At 42.4% G+C, this 21,607-nt stretch overlaps 1 protein-coding gene across 1 annotated transcript in view; it reads left to right on the top strand.

Moving 5' to 3' along the window:
• CELF4 (CUGBP, Elav-like family member 4) overlaps positions 1 to 21,607 on the top strand; it is a 741,704-nt gene that overhangs the window by 637,032 nt on the left and 83,065 nt on the right. The window contains 1 exon segment of the mRNA XM_010007136.1: positions 19,123 to 19,251. Within this exon segment, the coding sequence (XP_010005438.1) occupies positions 19,123 to 19,251 (129 nt within the window).

The raw sequence follows: 21,607 nt of genomic DNA, 5'->3' as shown, positions 1-21,607 counted from the left end.
TTCCCAGCTTTGGTTTGTCACTTGCAGCTCACAAACTCCTTTTAAGGTCTATTCTCTGTGACAGGCACTTTGCCTTGTATTTAGGGAATCACACTCACACTCTGCACGAATCCATATGCAAACACATGCATTTTCTGAGTGAACTAAACTCCAAGTCTTGTGCTTTAATATCATTTAAGCAGCCTGCATAGAGTTCTCTGGAGTTGGGGTTATGTGTTAGGAGTCTGAAGTCTGCAAGCGCTGCAGAAAAGCCCAGATCTAGAGGAAAGGGACATGCTTTTGTCTGGATTGTGCTGCAAGGCAAACAGGCACAACTCCCAGGGTCTATTCCAGTCTGTGTTCCTCTTTAACTTAACTGTGCCTCAGTTTCCCAAAATGTCAATTGGGGTAAATATCATCACTTACCATTACTTGGCAACACTGAATTAATATTTTTAAAGTAATGTTATGGCTATGCTGTTATTACTGTATTGGCATGTTCTTTCAGAATTTGATATTAAAACAATTGTAGCCAACATTCCCCCAGATTGCAGATAGAGAGATGAAAAAAATGCAAACAAAGAGCTTTTCCCAGAACTACTCTCATATTTAATAGCAAAAAAAGTAAAACAAAGGCCTCTTTTGAATATATGACCACTACTTAGGGAGCTGGGGACAGGCTGTTGTATCTTACTCATGAGTGGATTATTGATGGGAAAACTTTCAGTGTTTTTATTAAAATTCAGGAAAGCCTGCACAGAATCCTTCAAGCCTCTTATCTCTGGGTCCTAGCTTCCACTCAGATAAGACCAAAGACGTCATCGAAGGCTAGTTTCCTCCATCTGGGAGAAAGTGACTGGAACAGACCAAAAATGAGTAGTCTTAAGCCAACAGTTTAACAATGGAAGAGTCAAAGCAGGATTCAGTGCATGTTCCCTCACTTTCTTTTGGTTAACATTGTATATTTTAAATAAATGTCATCCCAAATGGGACCTGGGCTTTGTTTCTAGCTCAGAGAAATGTTCAGGAATGTTTTTTAGAATTCAGGAAGCTGAATTGTAAGAATCCTATTGCCTCACATTGCTTGACTGTGCAGGGAAATCTCTGGGTACATTTAATATAATTACTTTTGCTCCCAGGAAAAAGATGTTGAGGTGGGGAAATGAAAATACTGTCCTGTGTTTGCCTTTGCATGAATAACTCCTCAGAACTGTCACTGTTTCCTTTAGTGGCTGGGGTCTTCAGCTCTGACATTTTCTGTGGGACTAGCTTGTAGAGTCTGTTTCATTGCCAGGATCCTGTAGACATAAAAGTGATAAGGACATGATGAGAAATAACAGAATCCTTCTTGTGGTAGTTACAGAGTCACTATATTTGCAAAGATGACCTCTACACCTGTGTAACAAACACAGTTAGTGGATGAACTGGCCATTAGCAGTAATCTGTAATAATTGAGAGCAAAGAACAGATGTAACAGAGGACCATGCCCAGCTTTTGTGACAATATGTGTAGAACATGGCCTGTACTTAGGAAAATACAATATTCCTTTAATGCCAGCACTAGAGAACTGTGCTGCGAAAGAGGAGAAGGTCTGCTATTCAAGCGAGGAAGCAGGAACAATGACAGAGGCAAGGGAATGGAGGAGAGGGGCTATGTGTCTTTGAGATCCTATCTTCCCCTTGGCAAAACTGACTGATTGAGTTTCCCTTATCAGTAGAAGCTATCATGAGCTGCAAAGGTTGGATCTCTAGAATTGGAACTTCCTTGTAGTTCCTGCTGAGTACAGCGTTCAAGAGGGCGAACATTAAATGGATTAAGAAGTGGGTAATGGACAAATCTGAAAATGCAGTTGTCAAAGAGAAGGCACGATAGAATGAGGGAATTTGTAGCAGGGGTCTGCACATATCAGTACCAGTGCTGATGCCAGTCAGCATTGTTATGAAGGATGTGGAATTAAATATCTAAGCTGATAAAATCTGTGGATAACAAAAAATGGAAAATTGTAAGGACAGAACTCTGATAGAGAGTCATCTGAGTCACGTAGGTCACTCTGAAAGAGCTTTGGCTCGCTGAGGCATTATGTGTGTGTTTCTGCAGAGCCAAATTTGAGCTGACTCATGGAGGAATAAGGCTAAAAACCAGGCCCAAAGAATGAGAGGCTATTTCATAAGACAGCGACCTAGAAAAATAACTAGGCAGTGACCTAGAAAAATGGTTAGTATGGCTGAGGAAGTGAACATTAGCTCCCAGCATGGTGGTGGGGAAAACCATCTAATGGGACCTCTTGCTGCACAAGCAAGGAAACTAGAGGACAAATATGATTTTATAGTAGGTAGCATTGGTGGGGAAGTAGTCTGGCAAACTGATCTCAGCCTGGCATTTACCTTTTAAAAACTGTAAAAAATTTTGAAAAAACCTATATAAATGAAACAGATGCCTCAAAGTGTCAGGCTTAAAGAGTTGTGCTCATTCTTGCCTGAGAGAGCTCCAAGAAACTTGGATCTTTATGGCAGTATCTTTTATGGGAAAAAAAACCACCCTATATACTAAAGAGCACTTTAATCAGCTGGAGCGAGACTGAGCTTTTCCCTGAAACTTTTCTAATTTGAAGGTGATGGTGAACACATGAAAGTAAGAAGTCAAAGTTGGGCTCTTGTCACAAGACGATATGCATCAAAGCAGACTATGATGCTGATGCTTGCTCTCAGAGTAAGACTTGACCCTTCTTTGGGACACACAGTTTAGCCAAAACACAACCTATGGGGCTAGCTGCAGGGCAGCAGCAGAATGGCTTAGGTGTGGTGATTTGGCCATGGGATAGGAGTCTTCTGGGAACACCTCAGTGGGTATCTCCAGGGGCAGAGAGCAGAATGCTGAAAATGCCCTTTTTGCTGATAAGCCCTGTGAGTTGCTGACTATCCTGAGGCTAAGGGGGTTTTGGGAATAAGAAGGGGTCATCACTGCTAATATTTTTTTTCCTACATGATGCCCATCTTTGCTTCCTGACTTCCTGCAGATCACTGGAGAAGGTCTTTAGCATAGGGAGCGTGCTGAGACCAGGCACTGGCTCTCCGCGTCAATGTTATCGCTTGCTGTCACATTTCGAAAGAGGAAGCAAGTCTGTGCCATGCACACAGAGAACAAAGCCCTCACGGAGCCAAGTGAGAGTTACAACTTGTCAGCACGTCTCTCCGCCTGCCGAGGGCCAAACATGAAACACAAAAAGGCCTGAAATGAGGAAAAAGGTGGAAATAATAGCACAGTGAGCTCCCAGGCTCAGAAAAGGCTTGCTATAAAACAGCACCTTCGCTCTGTCTCTCTCTGTCTCTCTGACTCTTTGCTACTGATGAAGGGAAGAGATGACTCCCCTTAGCACAGTTACAGTATTGTTGCAGTAATAGGGAGTGGAGCCAGGTTCAGACCTGGCTTGCAACAGCCCTGCTTTCTCCACACACCCCAGAAAAACATTGTTAACCAAAAAAACATTATTGAATATGACAAAATCTGAGGTGGAAAGAGGCTACAGAGAGTTGTGTTTTCCTGTGTGGACAGTGAAGTTTCAGTAGCTGGAAATTTGCCTTTTTGATATTTAAATTTTACCCTGAATCAGATAATTAATTTTTCCAGTTACTAAATTCAGGTATGAATGGTATAATTGCTTTTCATATTTGCTGATCTGGCCATAGCTTTTGTGGTGGGAGAATTAATTCCATCATTGTATGGTGTATGTCTGTGTTGCTGATTTACATCCACTAAAGACCTTGTTTTAGGAAGCTTAGTAGGTTTATGTTTACTGATCCTTTGGTCCAGTTATACAATCTTCTGTTTCAAGTACTTCTGGAATTGATAATATACCACTGCAAAGGAGAGACAGCATTATGCTAAACACTGTGCAAGGGTAGGACAACGGACCAACCTCAGTTTACTTCTGTAAAAATAGAGATGCATCTATGGAAAGTGAGTGGAGAAAATTGACTGAAAACAAGAGGCAAACATCCTCTCTTTGTGCACTCAGTCCTGTACTGCCAGCTGTTATTAATGTAGTCGGTAGTATATGCATCCTTCAGGCTCCCTAGTCTAATTAAAATTAGATGAAGCAGAGTTCTGACAACAAAAAATTACTTAACAAATATTTGTCTTGTTCCCATCATGGCATTGTGCTGCATCTCCTTCTTCTGGTACCCAAACTGGTAGTGTATCGAGTTCCCTCCTGTAAGACTCATCTGCTGTTAATCTTCTGTGTAGACTAAAAGATGTCCCTACTCTTGCAGATGTTGTATGGAAGAGCACCATTTCTGGTCCCCAATTCTTCCCATTCGTGCATTGCACAGCATAGAATTTCAGTCATGAGCTTGGGAATGGCACGTGTTGGAACAAGTTGCAGTTTAAAACAAAGATTTTGGTCTAGTTGAATGTGTTCATTCCAATGCAGGGAAGTTGGAACTAGCTGAGCTGTAAGGCTCCTTTCAACTCAAACCATTTTATGATTCGATGAGCAAGAAAAGAAGTTCATTAAGCCTGAAGAAAAACAAATGGACATTAATGGTCCTTCAGAGGTTGCAGGACTGTCCAGCAGTACCACTTTTACAGAAGCAGAGCCCTAAGTCAGTCAGTAAGAGTTAATAGGTAGCGTTGGGCTGAGCTGTAAAAGATTTTAAAAGACCAGTGAGCAGAAGATACACAGCAAGGAGACAAGCATGGCAGGATGTGGCCCTGAGCATTGCCATGTCCCTGCATGTTAGGGAAGAAAATGATGGTGAAAAGCTCTGCTGCTGTAAACCATCAACACATCGTACATGTCAACTACAGTGAATGCATATTTGCTGTGAGTTCAGACAACAGCAGCCAAGATCAGAATGATGGGACTGTCCTCACATAACTGCCAGTCTAGGGCTGCCTACACTGTGTAAGCAGAGAGGTCCTATGCCTTCTCCTGGCCAAGCTCACCCCTGAAACCCACCTGCAAAGGAGTTACCAGCAGTGCCAGCACCTGGAGTAAACCAGTTCTGCAGCAGGAGGCTGCTTATGAACTATTCTTTACTGCTGGCATAGCAGCCGGCTCATTTTCACCTCTCTTAAAGGTTAACCTCATTTCCTTCTATTAGTTGGTTTTAGTGAATGCCATTCAGCGTGGCAGTTAAGGAGTTCTGTCAGCAGATGGAAATGACAGTGGCATTTAAAGCCAGCCAGAGTTGAGAGCTGGGGGGTGAGGGTGGGAGGAAGAAATAATCTTCAATAAAACCTTTGTAGGCAAATGCTAATTGACAGCAAAGGAGTCTCACTTTTCCCAGCCAGAGGAGAGAACTTTTGTCAATGCCCTGAGTAGGATGGGTTTCCCTTGAATTTGAACCCAGCCAAAATCCAGGGAGTCAAAGTGCCTGGGGAGCTCCAGAGAAGGACATGGGGCATCCCACATTTGTGGGTAACTTCTTGCTGGGTCCAGTAGGCCTTAATTCCAGCCAGCTGTGTGCTGAATATTGCTTTAGCTAGAGGAAGGTTCCTCTCTGGGTGTGTTGGTTATAAGCTTTGTTGCAACTCCTGCATCACACTGCCACTGCTGCCTGGTATTTCTGGCCGCACCATCTGGTCACAGTTTTCCAGAGTTTCCTCTTCTTCTTTTTCAAAACCAGGGATCAGGCTTGCAGGAAAGTCTTTCACTCAGAGGAACGACGAGTTTTGCTTATGCTGGAGATGTCATAGGGGTTTGTTTTTCTTTCCTAGTACAACAGAGTGGTGAAAGAAGGCTAAGAAAAGAGAGCAAATCAGGGAAACATATACCAACTTCCAAGCCCTGGGACACAAAAAGGTGTGATTGGCATTGTTGAGGCACTGCTGACTTTCTGCTCCACCTTCACCAGACCTCCCCTAGCATAGGTAAGGGGTCATTCTGCAACAGAGAATGTCTGCAGTACCCTTTAATGGCAGGGACATGCTGAGCAGCAGTTCCGCAAACTGAGGATCTGATCCAAAGCCTGCAAAGGCTCCATAGTGCTCTTTTTCATTAACTCAAATAAGCTTCTGCTGTAACCCTGGATCCCTAATGTTTATTTCAAACACAGGTGTATCATCCCTGGAATATAATGTTCTTTCACATGCACACCTTGGGGTAATGGTCTAAATAAGTATGTGGATAAGGCCAGCCAGACCCTGCCAGGCAGCCTCTTAAAGCAGACCCATTCATTTCCTGGGCCATTTGTTGAGCTGGCCATAGCAATTCAAAGGAGCAGTTATCTAGCTGAACGTGTAGTTTTGTAAAAGGCAAAGCATTCCCCTGAAACAGGTCCATTTCAATGAGATTTTTGCCAGAGGACCTTTTTTTTTTTTTTTTCCTAATTAATGTGTTGAGTTCTTATTTCAGGAGGCACAAACCTGTCATTTTAACAGGATCTTTTTGTTAAATTTTGTTTCAAGTCTGTATTTGTTAAACCACTAAGAACATAAGAGCTTCGATTTGGGGTTAGACCAAAGGTTTGTCTAGTCCAGCATCCTCTGCTCCAGCAGTGCCCATTAGAAATAGTCAGAACACATTTTTTATATGGAGTGACCCTTTCCTTAATACCATCTGGCCTCCAGTAGGCAGAGGTTTAGCAACTAAGACAGATTTCACATCTGGATCTTCATGCTTAATACCAGTGAGTGGATACAACCGCCATTGATCTGTCTCATTCTCTTTGGAACTAATTTATGACTTATGCATTCAGCACCATCGCATGGCAGAAATGTCTTTCATTTATTTACATAGCGTGTGAAAATGTACCCTCTTTTGTCTGGCTGAAAAACACAGCCGTTCTGCTTTATATATTTTATGTTTTGAGGTTATTAAAAAAAAGACTTTTTGTTCCTCTGAGACAATACCCTGTAACATTTCACAACTAAAGAATTTCCATTTTTCCAAGAACTTTGGCCTCTGCACTTCAGAGAAGAAGCACATTTTTTGACACATCAATATTTCCCATAGAAAGAAAATTCCATTTTTCATCCAGTTTCAGTAATTTCATTATATCAGTGTAATTGAGGGTGACAGCAACAAAAATAAAAAATATTATTCTTATTTAAAAAAATATCACCTTAACAAAAAACTTACTTAGACAGCTGTAGGAGGAACAGGAAAGAATTTATGAAAGTTTCACAACTGCATCTTCTTCCACACAGCTGCACCAGAAGAGTCTTAGGGACAGGTCAGAGTAAACAGTCACCCCAACCTGGTCACGCTGGCACTGTGTCATGCCCCCAACCTTTAGTTTAAATACCTGTAAGGCAGAGAGTATTCTATATAGGAAAGGAGTCCAATTTTCATTCTTCATTTTTACCTGTACAATCACCAGACTGGGACTTCTACCTAGACAAATTGAGACTGGCTTAAGCTCAGGTGATCTGCTTTATGGGGAAAAAACCATCACTTTTAAGGTCTCCTTGCAGTCAGTGGGATATCTGAAATGTTAAATAAGTGAATCCCAGTTAAATTCAGATTTTTATCTAATCACATGCAACTGAGTATATGCACCGCATGCCCAGCTCCACCGCTCACATCCACAGTTAAATCCCTACAGGATTTCAGCTTTTGGTCTGCAAAGCAGGGTGAAATTACAATTCTATTTCTAACTGCCTTCTTTTTCTACCGACAGTTACAGCCAGGATTGTCTCTTTCCATGCTTATACACACAGCCAGGCACACTCTATTTTTTTTATTTTAGCTGAGGATTCCAGGTAGAAGCATCAAACAAATAATGCACAAAACTTTTGTGTGAAATATGGCTTCATAACTGAAGTGAGCATTAGGCCTGGAGCTGTATGATGTAGGAAAGGTGTTATTGAGACCTATGAGACATGCTGCTTGGATTCCTTTATTATTGCTGTATTCTTTTGCCTCTCCTTCATTTTCTTTGTTTGTAGACAAGGGGATGGAGAGGAAGAAAGCCAGCAAGTTTATAAAGGAAGAGAGAAAGGGGTTGAGGCATTTCACGGAGTTCTTTAATGACATTCTCTATAATTTGAAAGTAGGGAGGGAAGCAGGGAGAGAAAAAGGGAATTAGCAAAAAACTGGCAAAAGAAAAGTGGAATGTGGAGAGAAGCGTGTGGATGAATTTTAATGCAATCAGAAAGCTGTAATAATGGTAATAAAGGAATATATTCAGACGTCAAGAGAGGGAGAAGGGAACAGGACCCGCGACGCCAGAATTTAAATTAGACATAGGCGTATAATTCTCTTTTCTTCCCCCCCTCCGACCCCCCCTTTCTTCAAATGAAGGAAATGGAATTTTTAAGCACAGCGAAAGAGGGATTAACAATTGGCAGGTTTTCAGCCCTTTGTCTTTTGGCGAATCCCATTTAATCACCGTCTTTAATATTAAGGAGGCTGTGGCCGTGCAGGGCTGTTTCAGGCTTGGGGGAAATGGATGATATACAGAGGAAAAGAGAGATAACACTTAGGTTCAGGCAATTGTGAGGAAGTGTTTCAATTACCTCCACTGAAGTCTTTAAAAACTGAAGTTTAATTTGATCTGAAATGTCGTCACAGTTCCTGCAAGAAAAAATATGTCCTTCCCACCCCTTTCCTGCCCATGTCTCTGCTGTTTCAACAACTCTCAGAGATCAAGGCTGGAGTGCTACCATGGATTAATGTCCTGGCCTTCTAGGCTTCCAGAAAGGGTTTCAAAGCCCCAACAGGTCACCAGTAAGATGAGTTTAGGAACTGAAACTTATTTTCCTGACATACCAGCCTTGACACCACTGACCCTGAGGAGTTTGTCAAGAAGCTTCTAAGCTTTGCTCTGAATGAGTGTGAAAACCAAACAGCCCTTGAGGCTTAGCCTCAGCCTTGTGTGGCCACAGAGTGAAAAGGGGATGTTACACATAGGAATTAAAATGTGTTAAATTCCCCAGAACCAAAGGCTAGAGGAGTTGGATTCAAATCTGTGCTGCCTCTGAAAGATGGCAGCCCAGTGTAAGAGCATGATTCAGTGTTCGTTTGAGGTGTCATTTGATAGTTCAAGACAGTCTTCTACTTCACCTTCTTTTCTAAGAGAAATCCATCAAGCTGGGCCAGAAAAGCATTTGCAGGAGGAAAAAGCTCAAGAGTCATGGAAAAGGCTGCAATGTTCAGTTAGAGCACAGCTGCACACCTCCATACTTTGATGCTGGGTCTTCTTAGGCACTTTTCTCCCATAAAAGTTTCCAGGTGTCATCCCCGAGAATAGGAACTGTAAGCACAGGCTGATAATATCTAGAGAAAGAGGTATGATTTATTTGGGGTTTTTTCATGACTAGAAGGCCAATTTGAATTCAGACATTATTTCTGTTGTGAAGGTATGGTGAAGAGAAAGTGGGTGTTTGGGCTATATGTTGAATTCAGAAAGACTGTATTTTGACTCATGAGTCTTTTCCTAAAAAGCATCACCTCATTAATCTTTCTCAAAAATATTCAAGTTGGGTATTTCAGATAATGAATAAACTCGGAAGAACTATGATCTGCAGGCACAAGTCAGGCAGATACTTTGTGCTTTGCATGACACCAGGTTTTAGACTGCTCTCACAACCATCTTTCCTAAGCAAATGCAACTAATAGAATGGATTGTTGTGAGTTGTTTTCCCAGGTCAATATCCAACACCATAGAACCTGTCATTGAAGATCTGCACAGAGAATATAATCTCTTGGCTATGGACAGTTGTGACAGCACTGCTCAGCAAGTCAGAACTACTATTTGTCTTGGGGTTATAATATTCTTCACTGTACAAGAAGAGTCTGCTGCTAAAGGAATTGTTTGGGCTATGTCTTGATGGCAGGGTTTTGTTGGCCTGTTGCCTAAGTTTTGCCCATAACCTATCTGTACAAAGGAAGTCTGAGCATGCTTTCATCTCAACTGTCCAGATGAGGCTGTAGGTTTAAGGTTGGGTTTCACTTCAGTGCAGATAGGCAGCGTATCTTGCCACAGGAGCACAGTTCAGCCAGCTCCAAACAGCATTCATCCTCCTGGTCTGAATTGTCTTCTCCATCTCCTTCCATTTTTTTTCCTACCACTGCACTTTATCTAACATGCAGACATGCTTGCTCTCCCAAATTATGCCTGGACATGATTTAGCAGTTCAAGGACCTCTTCGAGTTTCCAGACAACCAGGTCTCTCTGCTAGGGACAAGAGTACTCTAGTATGGATGGGGACCCTGTAAAGAACAGGCCCAGACACATTTAATTTGAAAACATAATCTTAGATATAGGATTCACCAGTTGGCAACACATTAATTTTCTTCCCAATTGCTCAAAGGACAAACAGCAGTCAACATTGTGTTTTCCTGGACACGTGCACCTAGATCACTGTGACACTATCTTTAGGGATCACACCACTGCAGGACATGAAAATAGCTCCCTGAAAGATGACTCCAAGATCCACAGACACTGGTCATTTGCAAAAGCAGGGATTTCCATTCACAACTAAACCCTGAATTGACTTACCTCCACCATGGACTTCTCTTGCATAAAAAAGGAGTTGGGGAAGTTCCAGCCATGTAAATTTAATACAAACAATCAGAGGATCCAGTCATAGATCTGACTGCCAGCATTTGAGGTGCTTTTCATTATTACTGCCAGAGCTCCCCATATTCCTGCCTTGTGGAAACACTGAGGAACCTCAGCATTGCCCAATTTTGCAAGCACATTTATTTATTTATTTATTTGTCTATTTATGTGGAAACTGTCTGTCTTTTGCCCTGAGTAGTTCATGTAGCCAACATTTCCACTGAAACTGCTGTACTTAGTTGATGTATATTCTAAGTATTTACTAACAGTAACTACATGGTCATCCATCTCTCTGGTACCAGGAATAATGAGTCGTTGTAAGGGAAAAGTGATTTTGCCTGCCACAACATCCAGAGAATAGCTTGAGGAGGAACCCAGGAGTACCAAATACCAGTCTGAAAGGTACAGAGAGAATCTGTGGCCAAGCTCTTGCATATCCTCATGGATCCACTTTTCCATAACTGGATCAGGAGTGATTCCCATTTTTTCCAACACAACATCTAAGGCTTATCTATTGAAAATAGCTTCCAGCATATTCAAAATAAACAAAGGAAGAGGTTCCTAACACAATGTATTACTAAGATGCAGAACGTTTTGCTGCAAGCTGTAGCAGATGCTCACAGTTTTCATAGGTTCAAAATCCCAGGGAACATCAAAAAAAAGACACTTCAAAAACTGATACATATAAGAAACAAAACAAAAAAAAAAATGAACAAACAAACAAAAACCCAACAGTACCACAGCAGACTCCAGAAGACCCTAAACTGCAGGACCCCAAAGTCTAGGAGGGATTTCTTCCCCTGTTGCTGTACTCTTTCCTAGACATCCACAACTGGCTATAGCCAGATGCAGCACACCAAGTCAGAACTGCTGTCTCTTGTACAGCTGTTCCTTCACTCTGTGCAGAGAATCCATGTCCAAGTCAAGGCTCAGAGTGCAGCTAAGCAATTAAATAAGAGAAATCTTTCAAATGAAGTTGTGGGGGGTTTTTTCAGATGCAACAGTGGAGAATAATGCACCTGTGGGTTGAAGCTTCCTCCTTTATACGGGAGAATTATGCTCCCACACCTGGGCTTATATTCGTTTGCGCTTGTCCCCATCACACAGCTGTTCAGATTAGCTGTTATTCTCTCTAACCCGGATGTCTCAAAGCCAGCAGAGACTGGCAGCTGTGCAATCATATCTGTTAACGTATGGGATATAAAGAATCTGTTAAGTAAAACCAAACCAGGGAGGGAGGAGGGGAAGAGATCAGCACAAAGAAATCACTCCTGTAAAATGTGATTAGGGATGCCCCACAACACCCAGCTGTAAGGAACAGGTGAACTCAGCAAACATTTTAAAGCCTGCAGCAGAATTAGCCCCTTGTGAGCATTGTTTGATGTAGGGAGGGGGAGTGAAAACTGGAGAGAGGAGCCCATGCAGGTGGAAGGAGGGTTTGGTTCCTATTGTTTGGAGTTAGGTAGCAGTAGATTTCTGTTGTTTCCAGAGTGGGTTGGGCTCTTAGTGGTTATTGTTGTTGGGTTTTTTCCCCCATTTTTGAAACACCTCCATTTTACAAGGTTCATGTATTTTCCAGCAAGGTACCACAGAGAAGATAATTAACTAATTTACAATTAGCTACAACAGAATTCGTAATCGCTTCCCCTGTGGAAAGGTCTATAATCATCATCACAGAGCTGTAGGACTGCTGTGAAAATGGCAATAAGAGTGTGCAGCCCAGACCCCAGGAAATGCCCTGCTCTTAGCCTATTGATCCAACTTATTAGCGCAGGTGGAAGAGAGCAGTGGGACACTCCAGCTTGAGGGGAAAGATAGTTTGAGCTTTCAGATTTGAGCTCAGAGCTCAACCCAAACTTTCAAAATGTTTAGAGCACCTACAGCTCACCCTCCAGCTCTATAGCTCATCCCTTCTCCTTTGACCTGAGGAGAATACTTGGTTCATGATTGTTCAAAAAAAATAATTTTTATTGATCTTTTTCACCACCATGACTTTGGAACATTCCTGATCCCATTGCATGGGCTTGGGGGTGCTCGTGGATAAAAAGCTGGATGTGATCAGTCAATGTGAGCCAGCAGCCCAGAAATATGACCATATCCTAGTCTGCTTCAAAAGAAGTGTGGCCAGCAGGTCAAGGGTGGGAATTCTCCCCCTCTCCTCCCGCTATCTTAAGACCCCAGCTGGAGTACTGTGTCCAGTTCTGGAGCCCCCAACTTAAGAAGGAGATGGAGCTGTTGCAGCAGATTCAGAGGAGGGCCACAAAGCTGATAAGAGGACTGGAGCGTCTCTGCTATGGAGACAGGCTTGGAGAGCTGGGATGGAGAAGCCTGGAGAAGAGAAGGCTCTGGGGAGACCTTATTGCAGCCTTTGAATACTTCAAGGGTCCTGATAAGAAAAATGGGGACAGACATTTTTAAAGAGCCTATAATGGTAGGACAAGGGGGAAAGATTTTAAACTAAAGCAGGGCAAATTTGGACTGGATATAAGACATTTTTACCATAAAGCTGATGAACACAGCAACACCTTGTCCAGAGAGGTAGTATATGCCTCATTTGTGGAAACATTCAAGGTGTCTGAGCAACCTGATCTAGTTGAAGATGTCCTTGGTCATTGCAGGTGGGTTGGACTGGATGACCTTTAAAGGTCCCTTACAACCCAAAATATTCTGTGACTCTGTAAGATTCTGTGGTGGAAACCCCCAACACTGCCTCCTCTCCCCTCTCCGTTGAGAACCAGCCAGGAGAATGGGCATGAAAGACAGGCTCTACCTCTTGCATCCTCCCTGGTAGATGTACCACTTGGTCCTATGCACCAGCATTTTCTTCTTACACACACCTGCACAGAAAAACTTCTCTAGACTGCTCATTTGTTCTGTCATGGTGCCAAGGACATAAGCTTTAAGGCCCTCCCTGTGCCTGGACCGAAGCACTGCAGCTGGTTCCCCACTGTGTATGTAAGCAATGTTTGGGGAGGAGGGAAATAGCAGCAGGGACAAATAATTATTAGCTATATAAATAATGAAATTAATTAGCATCTGGTTTCTGAAACAAAGCCATACAGCAACCTGATCCTGATGCTTAGAAAGCCAAAGACATCAAATAACATCAGGGAGTTGCTCTGGTGAATACCATGCTCATAAAGAGGGTGCTTGTTCCCCTACAGGAACACACAAACATCAGTTTTGTTCTTGCATGAAGAAGCACACATGCTATCCACATGTTATGCCCTGGCAATGAACTCAGGATGAAATAGGGAGGTTCATAGATTTTAGAATAAGGGTGTTTGTGACTAGAAGGGACTGTAATGATCTTCTGGTTCACCCTCCTGATTAGCATGGGCCATGAAGGCAATAGATCTGTCCCTCTTTATTTCCAAGACCTTGGATGCAATGTTCTAGATGGTAAAGCAGGCTTGCGCTTTACTGTTATGAGGATTCAACCTCTTTGTTTTGCATGAGCAATACAAGAACACAAGTGTATTTATACACTCTTATCTAAATGTACCCCCATGCACACATGTACATTAGCCAGAGCTATCTGGATAAACAAAAACCTGTGTCATGTCTCTCTGTGAGTGACCCTAATTTTCTCCTAGTCCCTCCACAATTGCTGTGATTCTTGTTCTTGTCCTTTTGCTCCACAGAGGGTCAAACAGCCTGCATCTCATTGTCTCTTCTGTCCCTTTAATTAGTGCCCGTCCTCCCCCTTCTCCCTCTCACTCCCTTGTCCCCCCTTCCCATCTCCTCTCAGCACTTGGTTTGCAACGCTCTGTTATTTCACCTTTTACGCATGCCGTCTCCTTCGCCCCTGCCCGTCTGACACCTCTGCCTCACGCTTATCATAGAAACATAACATTTAAATACAAATAGAATGGGGAATAATTTAACCCCTATTTGCACTGGGGAAGGTGCTGAGGCTTCATATAAACACAGCCAGGGAGATTCATAGATGTTATATTTTTATCTGACAAGATACATTTCTTCACTCCTATGCCTTACAGCCGGCTTTTCCTGATGGGCACAAGCCTCCACAACTAGCACAGCGGCCAGGAAGCAGGGAGCCTGGTTTCAGAGGCATCACAGAATCACAAAACATCACAGAATCACAAAACATCACAGAATCATCAATGTTGGGAAAGAACTTCAAGATTATCAAGTCCAACCATCCACCCTACAGCCACTAAGCACTAAGCCATCTCCCAAAACACCACATCTACCTGTTTTTTTGACACCTCCAGGAACAGTACCTCTACCACTTCACTGGGCAGCCTGTTCCAATGCCTCACCACTCTTTCTGTGAATAATTTTTTCCTAATATCCAATCTGAACCTCCCCTGTTGCAACTTGACCATATTTCCTCTTGTCCTATAACTAGTCACTAGGGAGAAGAGGCCAACACCCACCTCTCTGCAACCTCTCCAGCCACTCCTCCTCAAGCCTGGGGGATATTGGAAATGCCACCAGAGGGACATCTCTGGGGACTCTGTTTTGCCATTATGGTGGTCTTTCTCTCTCTGCCCAGCCTCCTGGGACAGGAATAGGTAGTACTGGTTTCTGTTGCTTGTTGACGGCCAAAGGGGGTGCACTTGAGCTGAACTTAATTTTCAGTATTTTGGGAGTACTTCAGGCTGCTCATGGTGAGAGCTTTGGGCTGCACCTGCAGAAACCTCCTTGGCTTTTCTGGGTGCCACGTCCCAGAGAAACAGCCATCCACTATTACTTCCATGGTGAAGTAGACATCATAGACTCACAGTGTGGGGAAAGGCTAATAATGGGGTGAACACTAATGAGAAAAAAACTAAAGAATGTGGAGAAGAGTCTCACATGGACATCACATTCAACCTCTGGACTGTAGGACAGTGTCATCGTTCAGAGTGCTGATGTTAAGGACTGCCTCTACAGCAAAGTCAGTCGGGTTTCTTCATTAATATGTAGTATTTCAGAGTGAAATTAAACTGAAACTATCTCTTTGGTATGTTTAATAGACAGAAATTTGTACAGGTCCTTTCTGACAAAAACAAAGGTGAGGTGCCCAGATGTGCATCAATACTTGATGAGTGGCCTTGTGGAGCTGCATAGAATAGATTTTCATCATACCTGTCTTTACCCTGTCTTGGTTTCCCTCACAGGAAGGAGATAGGGGCTGCTTCTCATGGCTGCTTACCTCCACTGTGTAAGACAAGATGCTGCTACAAGGTATTTTCCATCTCCCTTGGCCATGGGCCAGCTTAGGCTGTAGCACACAGGCATGTTCACAGCTAATGTGGAGGGCATCTCAGACCATGGGCTTGTGCCCAATCTCTTTTTGTACTTCTTTTCTGTCCCTGGACAGTGGTATTTCTGTTATCTTTGACTGAATGTTCCCTGGGCTTTGGTCTTAAGGGGTCCAGTCTGAAGTTTACCCCTCAGTCCCACAGTGTGAAATAAGTATGATAGCATAAAGCTCAGCAATGCAGGTCATAAGCAACAGTCTGCTCAGTGCTCTGAAACTCAGATGTGGGTCCTGTCTAGGAAGGATAGAAAGGGGAAAAAGGCAGAAGCATGGGACTTAACAGGCTAGTGTGGGTGGACCACACCTTGCAGACAGGCAGAACCCAGGGACAGCTTGATCTGTTGATTCCTCCAGGTTTGTGTGCAGCATAAATCTTTGGTTTCTGTAGGATGTAGAGTGGCCTGAGTGATGGTAGAGCAAGGTATTGCCCTCCAGTCTCATTTGAGTATATTGGAAAAGTCTGATGGGGAGCACCAGTGGTCAAACACATCCTGCTGATAACAGCACATCCTCTCTTCATTTTATTCTGGCAGTCTCATGGTTTTATTCAGACATATTTACAAAGCAGAACTAGCTGTGCCGGTGTATAGAATGTCAGTTTTTAAGACCTGGAGGGGCAGCTTATAGAGCACTCTACAGGTACGAGGTCTTACTAGCCAAGACCAGGAATGTGCTGAACAGCCCCAGCTGCTGGGCCCCTGCCGCTCTCTTCCTATCCAAGGTTTGTAAGGGACATTGTTAAAACATGCTTCTGAGCTCCCTGGCAAGGCTGGGACAAGAAAGGTAAATTTAGCACTTTGTTAGAAGAACCTCTCATAGAAAAAAGCTTGTTAAACCAACTCATTTTTTATCAGCTGAGTATGTGATTGTGTAGATTTCTGAGACAGCAGATGTGACAAATGATTCCCTTGACAACCTAAGGCACAGCTTTTCAGGAGACAAGGCACGTATTTGGAGTCAAGGCTGGAGGTGACTTCAGACACTCCTGAGCCTCAGATGTCTATGGAAGGTCACTTCATACCAGGTCCCTTGGAGGGGCTCGACCAGCAGTCCCTAGTGAAGGTGATCCTCACCCATGGCATAGCTTGTTTCTGGTTGTCTGATGGCCACCTTGTGGGCAGCTCATCAAAGCACCACAGCTTCTGATAGCCAGCTCTGGGGACAGACATCACCACTCCTAGTGTCCTGCAGAGATGCAGAAAAAGGGGACAAAATAAAAATAAAATAGAATTAAATAGAATATAGAATTAAGTGGTTCCTAAAACATCTGATTTTAGCTTTGCATAAACTAAACCAGACAAGGCAGTTTCAGGCTAGTTTCAGGCTAGAGAGATTTGCTGACAGAGGAGGGATGTGATTTTTTTTTAATGATACATTTATATTAACAAAAAGCCTGGTGAAAATACAGTTACACAGCTATAGGAGTGCTTTTGCTGATGCAGCTTATTTGAAACAGGGGAAACTGCATAAAGTACAACATAACAGATGCTTCCTCTGTGCTGGAAGTGTTTACTAGACACAAACTTTCTAGGCAAAGCCTTTTGCTGGTGGTGTTCCCAGTTTGTTTCCACTGCTCTGAAATATCTCCCATCTCCCGGGACAGCTGTTCTCATTCTCTGAGTGTTTTCTTCCGATATCTGGAGAACCACTGGATTTTGGACTGGACTCTTTCTCTAAGGTTTTGTCTGGCCCTAGACTGAGAGATGCCCCATGGAGCAAATTTAAATTCAGTAGCTGTCTCTCTAAGGCTTATACCTCACCTCTGAGAATCTCTTTTGTGGGTTAGTTTGGCCATCAAAAAACCAAACCTTTCAGATGTCCAGTGCGCCTTCTTCTGAAGTGGGGACAACCCACATGGTGTTAATTAGGGTTCTATGCATTATTTAAGCATGAACTTTGAAAAGTCCTTTTGCTTAATCAATTGCACCATAAAGTAGGCATATTTCTTGCTTTAGTGGGTCTATCAGAAGGCTATTCCTGTTTTCGTGCCCTATTAGAAATACACATATACCCTCCTCAACCTATCTTTCCTTCCTTTTCAGCAGCCTAACTGAAGGCAACATAACTCTGCTCTTTCTGTGGGCTGTACACTTTTTGTTCACATGGATAACTCAGCTGCAGGAATGAAAACTCCTAATATCTTCACTTGGTATCCAGTGCATGAAAAATTATCCTCATCCAAGGCTATAAAGTAATTTGCCAATTTTCAGGTGCATCTTGATCAGGCACTTTGATCAAACACTTGTTGAAGCAGAACAGATTGTCTTCACCAATGATTTTTCAGTGAACAAAAGTGACATAAATCGCCCAATTTGTCAGCCAGAAAAGGGTTGTTACAAACCAATGTTTTGTTCAGTGTTAGGTTAACGTGCATTAAGAATATTTTGTGGTTTTGTTGGGTTTTTTTATCAAACTATTTATTTATTTTCATTTACTTATTCAAATTTGTTACATCTGCTCTCCAAACTGCTTTGAAAAATATCTCAGTTCACACATTTACATAGTGTTTAATGAGCGATAAACAAGACATTTATGAATCATGTGTAAATGGTCTATTTACATACGTGATGCAAATTCTGTATTTTTTTTTTTTCCTTGGTGTAATGGTACTAGTCTCTGAAAATAAACCTGATCTAGAGGAACCACTCAGTGCCCTCTAAGATTTTTCTACCAACTCATCAATCATTAGTTTGTTCTGTTGTCACCAAAATTTTCTGAAGGTGTTTAGTTCTGGACTAAAGCTTTCTCTTTCAAACAACAATGTATGTTTCAAAAACTTTGGGCTCATTTCAAATAAACTCATAAAAAAATTCTAAGTATGTGTCTGTGAGTAGATACGAATAAAAAATCTCCATTTACAGGCCTGTGTTTTCTGTTATATCCTGATTTAAACAGCTTTTGTTAAATATTTTTTGGAAACTTGTTTAGTATTGCAAGGGCTACTAACTTATGTTTAGTTAATTTGGACTTTATTTCTATATGGTATCTTTATCCACATTCCTCTTGCATTGCAGTCAGAACATTGTTGTCATTTTAGTTACTGCAAGCTGATTGCAAAAGTATATCAGGAAGAGTTGATTGGGAAAACTTCAGTGACTTGATTTTGAGAAGTTGTTGAAGATTTTATATGTAACCAAGTATTTGTTGTTACTGTTGTTTATAAACTGCTAAATTATTTTCAAGTACTCATTGAAAGTCAGATGCTATTAAGGTTTTTCAAGCCAGCTACCTGAAAAGACTAGCAGCTTCTGACATATGTCACCTCAATGAAATCATTGTTTCCTTTGCGTGTGATACTGAGCCATCTTGGCTTTCTCATCCCTCCTGAAATATGGTAAGCATCTCTTTATTTTGTTCCAGAAGACAGAAAACTCTTCGTGGGTATGCTCAATAAGCAGCAGTCAGAAGATGATGTGCGCAGGCTATTTGAGGCATTTGGCAACATTGAAGAGTGTACAATCCTTCGGGGACCCGATGGCAACAGCAAAGGTAAGGTGGTGTCTTGTGTCTAGCAGGACCCAGAGTCAGTGGGTAGGTTGTTCTCTGGAGTGACAAAGTCAATAGGTTGTAGTCAGGAGAGCATCTTCTAGATTAGGAGGGGTCACGTTTGCCAAAGGAGGCCACTTCTTTGCTGGTTTCTGTCTGCTTGTGCATGAGAAGAAAAAGCTGATTTCACTTAGTAACATATGTCCCCAATAATCTGTGTGCAAATTGATGCCCATTATAGTTTCCTCAGAGGGCAGAGCCTTCTGTCTGAACACAGGGCCTTTGCATTCACTCAAGATGTGCTCTTCCCACCCCGTTGAACAGACTCATTCTTTCTTTAAGCAAAAGATTGCTACTCAGCAGCTCCACCACTACTCCTGCTTGTTTCTCAGCCATCAGCCCCAGATCTTCTCCTTCTTCAGTTGGTCTTTACACAGATTCACACTGACCAGTGATCAGAATTAGAAGGGCTAGGGTGCTGATTTAAATATTACACCCTGTAGACACTTACTGCTTGAGACATGCACATCCTTCACTGCAAAACTAAGTGTCAATTTTTGGCATCACTTTTCTACCTGACTAGCACAAAAGATGCTTTTCTATAGCCCAGGTGTAAGGATGAAGCTTCCTTCTTACATGTGAAGGTAATTTTTTTCTCCCATCACTCTCTAGACAAAATAACTTCAATTTGAGTAGGAAGCCCTCTTCTCTTGACAGTATAATGTGTCCATCAAATATTGATCTGTGTATAATATATCATAAACTGTACTGGAATGAGCAACACAGGAGAAAAGACCAGTCCTGCAAATGCAGTTCATATCTCACTAGATATTTTGACATGTGACAACATCAACCGGCATATTTTTGTAAGTGGGAGGCAAAAAATCCAAATCACAGTGATACACTGGAGAAAGATATTGCTATTCCATAAAATCACTGGTGGCCAAAAAGACTTTACACTAGCGTTATAGGGCAGCTGTTTGATTTAAGTAAACAAAACTCAGCCTTTTTGTTATAAATGGCTGAAAATAAGCTTTGGACACCTTCCTTGGCTACTGGGATTTCATGGCACACAAAGACGGGGTCTGTCTCACTAGTAAGTGGTGGTTTAGTTTGGTCTAGAAGAACTCCAGACTTCATGATACTAGGCAATTAAGCTATCCATTCACTGAATAAGTCAGTACATTGGAGAAGAGCAGGGGAAAAAAAAAAAGAAAAAAAAAAAAGAAAAAATGTCTCCTGTCTCCAGGTGAAATTGTATGGAACAAAATCTAATGACAAAGAACTTAAACAGAGAAATAATAAAGGCAATAATGTCTGAGATCTGTAAGAAACAGGTATCAAAGGAGATCCAACCCACACAGCTGTATTCGTACTTTTTTTTTTCCTTATACGATTTCATTATAAGTCTGAAACTGAGTGGCAGCTCCATATTGCTAACCAGTTTAATTATTAGTGCTAGCTGTCTGCAGTCTCAGGCTTGCATTTCACTGAGCTGTTCAGGATCAATACTGAGCCTTGACAGAGTTAATATTACCAGCTTCCATTTGCTGGTGCTATTTACTGAGAATGTGAAACTCCTAATTTACACACACGCAGTTAAATACACACACGCACGCACAGAGCAGTCAATCCAACAGAAAACTTAAGGCTACTGCCCTTATTTTAGGAGACAGTCAGGCAAGCCACAACTCCCACAAAGTTATTCCCAGTCTGTAATGTCTTCCATCTGCTAGAAACCAATATGTGACACATATTGCTTGTGAGCTACTTATTTTAGGTGAAGCCCATAAGGCTTAAATTTCACCAAAATTGTGACTTAAGAAGATTGTCTAAGTGCCAGATAGCAATCAGATTCTGTAGACTTCAATTCTACCCAATCTGTTAATTGAAACCCCATAAGGCATCCCTGTCGTGAGAGCCTTAGTCCAACAGGTACCTGAAAGCAAGCACTACTCTGAGAAGGTAGGGCTTCCAACCTGGACATCACCACAGCCCAGTCACAGTCAGAACCTGCCTGAACCTTGTGTCAAGCCGTGGGTGGTGTCCTAAGACATGAAGAATACCATATATGAAGCTGCAGAAGCACCTACTGCATGAATTATGTTGGCTAGGCACAGTTTCTGGAATAAGGTAGGAGAAGGGCTGGAACTGAGGCATTTCTTCACCTGAAGGGGAAAGCAGAGCATGTCTCTCCTGGGTGAGATAGGAGGGGAAGGAGCCTTCCTGTAGCCCTCTCTGGGTAATGCTCACCAGTGTGTAGCCATGAGTCCTCAGGTGAGGAAGCTGAAGTGGATCCACTTCAGCAAGCCAGCAGGACCCACAGGGATGCACAGCTGGCCCCTTGGCAGACTCTTTT

This window comes from Chaetura pelagica, unplaced genomic scaffold (assembly GCF_000747805.2).
Source record: "Chaetura pelagica isolate M959 unplaced genomic scaffold, ChaPel_1.0 scaffold548, whole genome shotgun sequence".
Lineage (NCBI taxonomy): Eukaryota > Metazoa > Chordata > Aves > Apodiformes > Apodidae > Chaetura > Chaetura pelagica.
This window is presented reverse-complemented; position numbering and strand designations above follow the sequence as displayed.